Source organism: Otolemur garnettii, unplaced genomic scaffold (genome assembly GCF_000181295.1).
Source record: "Otolemur garnettii isolate 467f Iridium unplaced genomic scaffold, OtoGar3 scaffold00012, whole genome shotgun sequence".
Taxonomy (NCBI): domain Eukaryota; kingdom Metazoa; phylum Chordata; class Mammalia; order Primates; family Galagidae; genus Otolemur; species Otolemur garnettii.
This window is the reverse complement of record NW_003852407.1, coordinates 19,250,188-19,262,715: the sequence shown is the minus strand read 5'-3', so window position 1 is coordinate 19,262,715 and position 12,528 is coordinate 19,250,188. Positions and strand designations below refer to the sequence as shown.

Here is a 12,528-nt window from a genome sequence, read left to right as displayed (position 1 = left end):
TCTGTAAACATACTGTATTTTCTCTATTTATGAATCAACTGATAGACACTTAGATTGATTTCATATATTAGCTATTGGAAATAGTGCTACAGTAAACCCAGGAGTGCAGATATCTCCTTGATTTACTATTTTCCCTTCTTTTTGATATATACCCAGTAATGAGATTGCTGGGTAGTTCTACTTTTGGGTTTCAGGGGAGCCTCATACTGTTTTCCATAGTCACTGTACTACTTTGCATTCCAACCAACAATGACAAGTGTTCCCTTTTCTCTGCATCTTTGACAACATTTGTTATTTCCTTGTCTTTTTGATAATAAGCATTCTAACTGGGGTGAGGTGATATCTCATTGTGGCTTTAATTTGCATGGCCCTGATGATTGCTTATGTTGAGCATTTTTTCATATACCTGTTAGGCATTTGTATGTCTTCTCTTTTGCCCATTTTTAAATCAGATCATTTGTTCTTTTGCTATTGAGTTGTTTGAATTTCTTATATATTCTAGTTATTAATATTTCATCAGATGGATGGTTTGTAAATATTTTCTCCCATTCTGTGGGTTATCGCTTCACTTTGATTGTTTCCTTTGTTGTACAGAAGCTCTTTAACTTGATGTGATCCCATTTTGTCTATTTTTTCTTTTGCTATCCGTGCTTCTAAAGTCTTTCCAAAAAATCTTTGCCTAGTTCCCCAATGGTTTTTTTTTTTAGCAGTTTCATGTCTTCCATTTATGTCTTTAATTCTTTTTGAGATGATTCTTGTATATGGCTAGAGATATTTATCCGGTTTCATTCTTCTGCATATGGATATCCAGTTTCCCCAGCACCATTTATTAAGCAGACCCTCCTTTCTTCAATGTAGATTCTTGGTGTCTTTGTTGATACAGGCTATAAGTAAGTGAATTTATTTCTGGGCTCTATGTTCTATTCCATTGGTCTACAACCAAAATCATTATTGTAGGTACCATCCACCTAGGTGGTAGAATATCAATTGCTGACATTCGGGATTCCCTTTTTTATCCTTAGGCTTGTGCCTAAGTTTCACAGTCCCAAGGCACTGGGAGAGCTTTATCTGGTATCTGCACAGGCAACCTCTGAAACATCAATCCTTTCGTGTGTCCTTGGTTGTGATTTTGTGCCACCTGCTGTGGTGACGACCCTATTCCTATCCAGTGGCCTTTCAGGACTGGTAGTTTTCTCTGATCCTTCTGTGCTACTTTTGACCTCAGGAATTGTCCACTTCTTCCCAAGACATACTTTCATCTGTAGAGTCCTGTTGCTTCCTTGTCACTAGGCTATAGCTAGGAAATAGGCCCATTTGATTTCGGATCCTACAAACTATCTGAGGATTTTATCCTACCCTCAAAGGGTGGGAATGGCATGCTTATATTGAAGAAGCAACCTCCTCAATCCTTTGTCTACGCTACACATCTCTTAACATTCTTTCTATTAGCTCAGAATGGGATGAAAGACCAAGCTGGAGAGGTAAAGGAAAAACTGTGGGAAAAAAATTTATATTTCGGGAAATTTTTCTGGATCACAAATACGTTGAAAGTGAAACCATGAGAACCGAGGTAGAGAGTAGGTTGTCCCCTAAAGAGAAGTTATCCCAAGGAAAAAAAGGGCAAAAATAAGGAAGAATTAAGAGACAGATTTGGAACGTTATTTATTAGAGTACCAGTGACCATCCCTAGCCTTATTGCCCTCCCTCCCACCTGTGTTTGCTGGCTTGGGAATTTTCAGGAGTAAGATACATTGCTATTTTATTTTGTATCTGAATTTTAAATATGCCTGATTTCTAGCACATTTATGGTTTTTATAACTCAATAATTTTCAGACACTCAATAAATTTTTATTAAGTAAGTGAATGATAAAAGCAGTGGGCATAACTGGATATATTAAAACAGCACAGGGCCATATGAGCCAGCAGAGCTTCCTCGATGTTTATTATTTGAAAGATCAAGATTAAAAATTAATTTGATATTTTCTTTTGCTCAAATGGTATTTAATAGTCTTGGGGGACCAGTATATATACATTAAAGAATGTATTTCATTAGCAAGTCCCAGTGAGGCATTTAACTGTTGAATGTTGACACAGGGGAAAAAAAGAAACAGTGATAAACCAACTACTCAGGGCTGTGTTAAGGATACTGGACTTTAACTCCTTGATTAGAGGTAATACTACAGCAGAGAGCTGACGTGCAGGATGGATCACTGAGATCAAAGGCTATAAAAGTTATAATGTTTGCTTTTTAAAAAGTCAACTCCACGCTGAATGTCATAGTTTGCAACTTTCACCTGGACAGTACAACATGGATTCACGGCATCATCTGTCTTGGTTTCTGTTCTTTAACACTCTTCTTGTGATTTCTGGCTTGGTAAGAAAACAATTAGAAAAATTGGGGGCCATTGATACTGATTGTTAAAGGACAATTATTTGTTCTTTTTAAATATAAATTTCAAAACGTTAATCTCAAATCAGTTTTTCTTCTTGGAGAGGAGGCAGGGAGGGTATGGAAAGTAGCCCCACCAGAGAGAGAAACAGAGATGTTGACATAGGTTATGTCTTTCTTTCAGTTTTATTGTTGGGTAACAAGTTTTCTTTTGATAGGCTAGAAAATGGGAATTTTGAAAATCATTTCATTTTTATAGCTGAATGAAATGCAGATTGCTGCCACAGGAACTTGAGATGTGAAGGAAGGTCACAGGCAGAGTCAATATTGCAAAGTTTGGTAATGTGGGATTTCCCTTCTGCTTCTTCAGCAAGTTAGAATAATCTTTCTATAATTTGGACTCATGGTTTTTAATAGGTACTTTGTACCACAAACCAACCTAAGGTTTAAGTGAAGTTGCAAATTTGTGATTTTAAGATAGTTTGATTAGTGACATCAAACTAATATTCTATGAGTAGGAACTAGAACATTCTGAGCAAGAGATACTGATTAATATGTGTTAAAATTGCAATTAGGAACAGATTCTTGCTAACTGTATTCTGTAGGTGCCCCGGCGTCCTCTGTGAGTGTGTGCCTCTGTGTGGTTAGAATGTGGGACAACCAAGGCACTTATTAACACAAAAAGGATGATAACCAACCAGTTATTTCATTCCCACCTTTTGTACAAATCAACTTCAAATGATTCCAGTATTTAAATATGTAAGCTGTATTGAATAAAATCATACTTTACACTTTGTGACAGTGTATTATAGTTCACAAAGTACTTTCGAATCATGTTATGTAACTGTCGCAACAGCGAAGCATGTAGTGACATATTTGACAGTGCCTGAAAGGTGAACCGAATTATTCTTAGATGATGGACCAGTAACAACCCACTTAGTTCATGTGCTTTTTTACTAGATTACATCAACTAAAATATTTCTCAGCTTTACGTGTTTTTTCTGATTGGGCATATCAGAGTTTCATTGGTCGTTTGTGAAGAAGCTATTTTTTGGGGGGAAAAATTTTAATCACAAAATTTACCTGGTTTTCTTGAATATTTGGTTTTATCTTTGAAGACAGAATTTGAGAGAAATATGAAAGTAAAGTCTGATTAATGAGAGATCTCTAATAAAATTTATTTTTTAAGGATTGTTGTAAATTATAATAATATTTCAACATTGGGGATAAATTATCAGGTCTTTTTTACCCCCCCATGCTTTGTTTTAATTATATTAGATCTTTCAAATATTGTTCAACGAACTCTTTAAAAAAATAATGTAGAAAGTGAACACTTATTTGAGGGTAGAGTCATACATTCTGCCTTTTTTTTTGCTTTACTTTCAAATCACTTAATAAGCAGTTTCGTTTTCGACATGAAATGAGAAGACCCTTTGGTGGAAAAGTCATCTTCGACTTCAATTTAGCTGTCTTGAACATGTGCTGGAAAGTAATCCATAATGTTAATGAAAAAGTAAACAAACAACAAATGGACCTAAATTGAAACCAAGAAGACCATTTATACCTTGGGCGTCATAATAATGTATTTTCTTTAATGTGTTTTTTTTTTCCCCAGCCAACTCCAGACAACTTCGGTGAGTCTACTTTGTAGGGTTTTGTTCTGGGTCATAGAGAGCCTAGGATATGTTTAATGACAAGAATAATATAATTATATGTGCACAATTGATGCATAAGCATTGAACTTTGAGCTAACATTAGATTCTTTTGATTTATTGGAGGACATTTTATTGCCATGTTCCAATGTCTATATGCCCAACAGAAAACTAGCTGGGGGTGGCGCCTGTGGTTCAAAAGGGTAGGGCGCTGGTCCCATATCCTGGAAGTGGCAGGTTTAAACCCAGCCCCAGCCAAAAATAATGCAAAAAAAAAAAAAAAAAAAAAAGAAAGAAAAAAAGAAAAAATAGCTGGTTGTATAGGAAAAGCCAAAGGCAGTGACGAAAACATAGATATCCAATAAATCCTTGCTATTATTGCTTTTTCTATTTTTCTGATAACGCAGACCACTGCTACTCAGTTGCAGCCTTGGAGATATGGTTATGTCATCTATCCCTTTGCCACTTACAAGCATCATTCAAATTCCACTTAAGAATTTTGCATGTGAGTTCCAAGATATACAACTAACAAGTCATATACACATGTGGCAGATGGGGCTGATTTGACCAAACTGAAACATGTATTTCCTGTTTAATCTAGTCACCTAGTCTAGTCTTCCAAATCAAGCTCAAAAACATACGGCGCGACCAAGTTTTTATTTCTGAAGTCATTTGACATTCAAGGAATGACAGAGTACACATGCAAAAGTCCTTTAACTTCTAAACTGGCTCCTGGGAAGTTCTCAATCAGTTGATGTATGTTGAATCAGAATCTAGTAGTTATTTAGTCAAGGCAAAGTAAACTTGCTTAGTTCTGATTATGTAAAGATTTTCTCCTTTTAAAAAAGTAATGTGCAATGTGTTTTCTTCTTTGTTATTTTAGTCAAAGACATAGATGGTGGAATTGACCGGGATATATTTGATATCAATGAAGGTTTGTGGAGTTTTTTAAAAACATCATCTTACGTGGAGAATTTGAATATAACATGCTAACATGAATCTTGATCTTTACTCTTAGATTTGGGACTAGATCTTTTTGAGGGAGATATCAGACTTGATGGGGTGAGTTGAAACTGTGCAAGAAATGACCTTTATTAATCACTGCAAGATACAGAGTAACTGATGATTATTGGGCAGCATGGGTTTTGTGAAGCCCAACCATCTCTAAGGGCTCAGAATCATGGTGACATATTTATTCAACGAATATGTTGTACTTGAAGGGATGCATATAACATATTTCATTACCCAGATTTTTGTGTGGTCAAAGCTACTGTAACTCATCACATATGTCTTAATCTTATTGATCTGATTCATTTTTATTATTGGAGCAATGTGACATTTTTATTTTAAAATAGAACTTCACAGATTCAATCTAATTGAACTAAAACTAAACTGAATTTGTGAATGTCTTCAAGGAATCATACTTTTTACTACAAGAAATAGATTTTGTGACTTCTACACTGACCTCAGCTAAGAAGATTATTGCCAAATAGAGGTCTTCCCAAACTTATTCATAAACACTACTGATTCTTATCTAAGCATCCTGACCCACAAGGGAATGTCGGTAACTTACGTGTACATTTAGAGAAACTTAAGAGGTTGTCATCATAAATTTAAAGATAAGGTGTAATTTATTGTATATCAGATTTAAAAAGATTTCAAAACTTACTATACCTTTTTGGTGAGGATAGAAACTAGATGCTTAATCAAGCATCTAGAATGTGTTTAAAGGCTAAGTATGGTGGCTCATGCCTGTAATTCTAGCACTCTTTTTTTAAATTAATTTTTCTTACCTACACATGTGTATTATAGGTTTCCACTTTTGCCTTTACAGAATTAAAAAGGCTAAATTTAATGATAATAACAATATTTAACATAAGGACTGAGAACAAAAACCTCATAAAGAACGAATGAAGGTAAATACATTCAGAGAAGAAATCAGATGATTGCTTCAAGAAAATATTAAGCAATAATAATAGTAATGATGCAAAGAGAGTAACGTTCACATTGTCAGATAGGAGTATGTCTATTATAGAATACTTTGATCAGTTAACTTCTTCTTATTTTGTTTTTTTCCAAAGTCTCAAAAAATAAGACAACTAATGTTTATAAATGAAAGTAACAGATAATTTCAAAAAAACACATCATGCCAAATCTTATAAACAATAGAAAAAGAAATACTTCAAAATCATGGATACACCTGATATTAAAATTTGAGAAAATATATTATTATAAAGGGCAAATTACACTAGCACTCTGAGAAGCAGAGGCAGGAGGATCCCTTGAGCTTAGGAGTTTGAGACCAGTCTGAGCAAGAACAAGACTCTATCTCTACAAAAAATGGAAAAATTAGCCAGGTGTGGCAGAGCATGCCTGTTATCTCAGCAACTCGGGAGGCTGAGGCAGGAGGATCATTTGAGTGTAGGAATTTGAGGTTGCTGTGAGCTATGATGACACCACTGCTCTCTAGCCAGTGAAACAGAACAAGACTCTGTCTCAAAAAGAAAAAAAACAGTGTTTGTAGTATGTTATTAGTGTATAAAACAGAAGAAGAGAAGACAATTTGATAAGATCCATCTAATTTAAAATACATATACTCTTTGACTTAGAAATTCTCCACTACACCTTTTCCTGCACAATTCTGCTCTTCCCTCAGACACATTCCTGAGTCACTCCCTTACTTCCTGTGTGGTAAGCACTGACATCCCTCACACCCCCGCTGAGAGCTTCCCATCAGTGAACAGAGCTGCAGTGTCCAAGGCTCAGTCTCCTGGGTCTGCAGTGTGCACTGTCTTCCTCTCCATCTCAGCTTGGGCCAGGCCTTCAAATGCATCTGTAGGCCAGTGACTCTAAAGGTAGAGCTCTAGGCCTGCCTTTCCCCTGCTCTCCAGACTGGTCTATCCATGTGCCCATTAGTCAGCTCTATTTGAATGTCTATTAGACATCCCAAATCTAAGGTGTCCTTGTATCAGGCGAACTATGATCTTCACCCCAAACCATTCCTCTTCCATGCTTCCCCCCTTTGTAAAGTCCTCCACTGGATAAATAAAATCCCTCTCCCTCTCTCCACTGGATAAATAAAATCTTTTGGACTCTCTTTTGCTTTTGCCATTCCCTCACTCCCCATCCAATCTGCCATTTCTGTCTCTAGCATATGCCCCAAACCATCCACTTTTTCCCATCACCTTAATTCAATTCTCATCATCTCTTGCCTGACTTTTCCCTTTAGTCTCCTGATTTGTTGTTCTGTTTCAAATATTGTCCTCCTGTCATCTTTTCACCCTGTACCTGCCTTCATCCCCGATAACAAAGTCACCTTTTAAGCACACAATCACACCACTTCACCTCCCAACTTGAAACTCTTCTGCAGCTTCCTATTGGGTTTAGAATCTCCTCCAGATTTAGCCCCAGCGCTCAAGGCCCTTCGTGACTTGAACTGCCTTCCTCTCCTCCCGTTTACTCTCATCCATTTGCTCTTCTAACTGAGGCAAACACAAAACATACCAAGCACATTCCCTCCTTAGAACCAGAGTAACTTCTCTTCCCTCTGCTGAAACCACTTTTCTGGGCCCCTCTTGACCTTGACCTTTTCCCATTTCCCTTTCAGTGCCATCCCTTCAGAGAGGCCTCTCTTGACCACTTTATTCCCTATCCCTTTATTTCTGTCTGCATCCCTTTTTCATTTCCTCCACAACTATTACATTAATCCTATTTCAACTTATTTGTTCTCTTGCATACTGTCTGCCCCTTCCCCCCATTAGATATCAGTTCTAAGAAGGTAGAGACCTTGGTAGTTTTGTGATGAAGGGATCTCCATTTTCTAGAACGATATTTCATTTTTCTTTTTTTATTTTTTTGAGGTAGAGTCTCACTTTGTCTCCCCCCTGGTAGAGTGCTGTGGCGTCCTAGCTCACAGCAACCTCAAACTCTTGGGCTCAAGCAATTCTCTTGCCTCATCTTTCCAAGTAGCTGGGACCACAGGCACCTGCCACAATGTCTGTCTATTTTTAGAGACAAGGTCTCGCTCCCTGGCTCTGGCTGGTCTCAAACTCCTGAACTCAAGCAATCCACCTGCCTCAGGCTCTCAGAGTGCTGGGATTACAGGCCTGAGCCAAGGGGCCCAATATTCCATTTGTTGACTGAATTAATACCCTAATAAAATATTGTTCTTTTCTATTATAAAATTTAAAACCTTTTAAAAAGTTTTGAAAACTTTGTTCCTGCTCATATGTGACTTTTTCTGATATTTTGAGGTTCAGATTATTGAGGTTATTGTTATCACTTGCTTCTTACATATTTTTAATACATCTATCTACATTTATAGTTCAGTTTTCCAACAATTTTTTTATATGATACTTAGAAACTTTGCTGTATATGTAGTAGGATAAAAGTAGAGATACACACATATATACACACCATTTGTTTGGGCTTGATGGGAGAGCTTTAAATTATTTATTTCTAGATTGACTATTAGAAACTTATTGTTTCATAAGTTTTTGCTTACTTCATTTAACTAGCTCTTTTGCATTTATTTTTGACAGGTACAAGTGAGAAATTCCATCATTGGAGAAAATTATAGATGGCCTCATACCATTCCTTATGTTCTAGAAGATAGCTTGGGTTAGTATGTACCTCAGAATATCCAGACCTAATGTACATTCCTGACAGACTTGGATCACAGTGTGGTGTGTCCAAGGGTGGGTTTGTCTGATCTTTAAGATCTTGTTTGTTTGTTCCATTGTGTGGCCATGTACATTTACTTAAAAAAGATAAGATGAACAATTAAAAGAACCTAAACGATTCTGTCTAAAATACTTGTTGTATTTTGAACAATATAGGATAAATTCAACCATTCAATATGGAGAGACTATTCTGTACTGGACTCTAGAGACATAAGGATTAGAGTTAGCCTCATTGCTTTTTGGCCTTTTGGCTATGTTCAAGTTAGTGATGGAGAGTTAGTCTTCATTTTAAAGCGGTGGTTTCCCATATGTGCAGATTTTACATATGAGAAAAACATAAAACAGCCAACTAGACAAAACTTTGGGCCAGTCATGGTGTCTCATGCCTGTATTCCTACTCTGGAAGGCCAAGGTAGGTGGATTGCCTGAGCTCAGGAGTTCAAGACCAGCCTGAACAAGAAAGAAACCCTGTCTGTATTAAAAATAGAAAAACTAGTTGGGCATTGTGGCAGGCACCTGTAGTCCCAGCTACTTGGGAGGCTGAGGCAAGAGGATTGCTTGAGCCCAGGAGTTTGAGGTTGCTGTGAGCTATGATGCTATGGGACTCTACCCAGGGTGACAGAGTGAGACTCTGTCTCAAAAAATAAAAATAAAAAATAAAGAGCTGTGGGAGCATGTTAGAAGGCATTTAACTCATATTAGAGATAGAGGCCTGTGCGTTAGGGAGCAGATGACACTGCACAGCAGGGCTGCCAGGAAGGGTGTATGGGAGGAGTGACAAGTGGGGCCAACATCAAGTTTGCATTCTGCTTAGCAGGAGGGCTTCATTTCAGCACTGTGCTTGAAAGTGCTGTTCACCTTCCTGGCTGGCCAGCACTGCAGCCTCTGCTCAGGTGCAGTGCCTCCTCTTTACTGGCACAAAGGCCCCATGTGGTGAGCACTGCCTCTGATAGCAAGGGAAGGGTGCTTTGGCATGTGGACCACCATGCATAAAGGTATGGAGATAGGAGAAAACCCTTAGCTGGCCTTTAAATTGGGAGGGAGAGATAAGGAAGTTGAGCAGGTAGGCAGCCCCAGATTGGAAAGAACTTGTGTTTTTCCCAGGTTAAGGACATGGCATATATACTGATGGCAACATGGAGCCACCCAAAATTTCGCTGTAGAAGTAAGATGATCTGTTATTAGTGGAGTAAATAGAAAGTAGAGAGATGAGTTAGATGGCTGCTGGGGAAATCCAAGGAAGGAAGAGGTTCTGAACCAAGACTCTCTCAGTGGGGATAGACACGAGTGGATAAATCTACTAGAGATTTAAGAAGCAATTGTTAGGCAAACACTTTCACTCTGCTCATGTACCACACAAAGCATTCATATGGTTTTTGAAAGAAACCCCCCCCCACTCTATTATTAAAACAAACAAAAGTTCTGCCTGAAGCTATATATACATATACATATATATATATATATATATAATTTTGATCATCTAAAAATAAAACAGTTCAATTAAAAAAAAAGAAGCAATTGTTAGATTTGGTGATTGATTGCAAGAGGTCAGGAAGAAGGTGGGTCTAGGTAAAGAGATGCTAGTACCCAGGATTGGGTCCTGGGTAATGGAGTGGATGGTAATGCCTTCAACAAGAATGGGGAATAGATCTTGAAAAGGGTGAGAGAGAGAAGTGTGGTGGAAATTAGTCTGTGCTGTATAGAATTTGAAATGCATCAGGGTCACCATGGAGGAGAGATCCAATAAAGTGTTGGTATATGACCTGGCCATTCAAGACAGAAAAATATTTGGGAGTTGTTAGGATGTAAGAGATGGTTGAGGCTCGGCGCCTATAGCTCAACTGGCTAAGGCACCAGCCACGTACACCTAAGGTGGCGGGTTGGAATCCCCAGCCCGGACCCGCCAAACAACAATAATGGCTGCAACCAAAAAATAGCCGGGTGTTGTGGTGGGCGCCTGTGGTCCCAGCTACTTGGGAGGCGGAGGCAGGAGACTCTCTTGAGCCCAGGAGTTGGAGGTTGCTGTGAGCGTGATGCCATGGCACTCTACCCAGGGGGACAGCTTGAGGCTCTGTCTCAAAAAAAAAAAAAAAAAAAAGAGATGGTTGAAACCATGGCTATGAATGAACGTTTCACATATCACAGCTACTTCACGTCACGGATAACTGGATCTTGTTGAATAAACCTAGAAGATTGTATTGGATCTTTGAAATTTCAGACTTCAGATACTTAATTGTCAGAGTTAAGTTAATGATTAAGAGCAGAATTCTGCCTGGGCCTGAGATTTTTGGGAATTGGTATAAAGAGAAAGATCTGATAGAAGTTATTGAGAAGAAAGGATTGGCCAGAAACATAGATGAAAAAGCAAGAGAAGGGTGGAGAAAGCCCAGGTAGGAGCAGTTAACAGGATTAGAAACTATGAAGAGACCTGGAATATGAGGAGCAATGAATGTTCATTAACTTTTGGAATCAGGGGAACTTGAAAGATTACAAATACATTTTTTAAATTCAGTCTGTTGATTAACAAATTTAAAGTACTTTTGTTTTTAAATCTTTTATATATTTCTTTTAAAAAACAACCATTTTGATGAAAATATTTCAAATTGTATATAAAACCAGCACATTGTACCCCATGACTGCATTGATGTACACAGCTATGATTTAATTTAAAAAAAGACGTTATGTGAACTAATGAACATGGTAGGACTTCATGAAATCATAAAAAAAAAAATTCCTCTTCTAAGTGTGTTTCATGAAAGGTGAGTGGACTCTAATTTGACTGTACCTCTTAGGCTGTTTGTAACCAAAGCTGTCCTAACTTTATGATCTTTACTTACACATTTTTAACATTTTAACCATATAGATATAAACAACCTGGGAATGCTTTGAGGACAGGAGTTATTTTTTATCTTGCAAATTGGGGGCTTAACATAGTTTCTGGCATATGATAGGCAGTTAAATATTTATTAAGTAATTTCATAAACATGTCTATAAATGAAACATCTTAGGTAAAAAATTCAGCCTATGAGGTCAGACAATTAAGTTCACCAACTCATCCTAGAGAAAGCAGTCCATCCCTCATTGATGAAGATCACTATGGTCACCTTTGAAGTACTTCTCCTGGCCATCTGGTGACTGCAGGGACATTTAGCACTGAGACACATAGTACTTTCCATGGGATGACTTCAGAAGCATGATTGTCAGACCTTGGACATCTTACATACAAACTGTGCATATTTTTACACAATTACAGCTATAATGTTTTCACTTTTTTGTTCTACTTAATGTGATCTCACTTTTTCACATATATAATCTTTATAATGGGCTTAAACTTCAAATTCAAAAAGACCATTTTTTCACTTATGTGATTTTGATTCTTTCTTATTTAGAAAATATTTTACCTCTGTGTAATATCGTAGAATTCAACTTATTTTCTATGTCCAAAAAAGAGAATACTTCCTCACATTTTTTTTTTATTAAATCATAGCAGTGTACATTAATACTATCATGGAGTACAGTGTACTGTTTCTGTATACAATTTGAAGTACTTTCATCCAACTGGTTAATATAGCCTTCATGTCTTTTTCTTAGTTACTGTGTTAAGACATTTACATTCTACATTTAGAGATATTCACGTGTAACCTTATAGGATGAACCATAGGTGTGATCCCACCAATCACCCTCCCTCCCCCATCCTCCCCACTCCCTTCCGCTCCCTCTCCCCTCTCCCCATGTTCCTAGGCTAAAACTGGGTTATAGCTTTCTTATGAAAGCTATAAATTAGTTTTATAGTAGAGCTGAGTAC

At 37.4% G+C, this 12,528-nt stretch overlaps 1 protein-coding gene across 1 annotated transcript in view; it reads left to right on the top strand.

Annotated features, from left to right (window-relative positions):
• Positions 1–2,308: 2,308 nt before the first annotated feature.
• MEP1B (meprin A subunit beta) overlaps positions 2,309–12,528 on the top strand; it is a 30,023-nt gene continuing 19,803 nt past the window's right edge. Inside the window, exons 1-5 of the mRNA XM_023510169.1 lie at positions 2,309–2,374; positions 4,005–4,023; positions 4,931–4,975; positions 5,060–5,103; positions 8,583–8,661. Coding sequence (XP_023365937.1) covers positions 2,309–2,374; positions 4,005–4,023; positions 4,931–4,975; positions 5,060–5,103; positions 8,583–8,661 — 253 coding nt within the window. The remainder of the gene's footprint in view (positions 2,375–4,004; positions 4,024–4,930; positions 4,976–5,059; positions 5,104–8,582; positions 8,662–12,528) is intronic.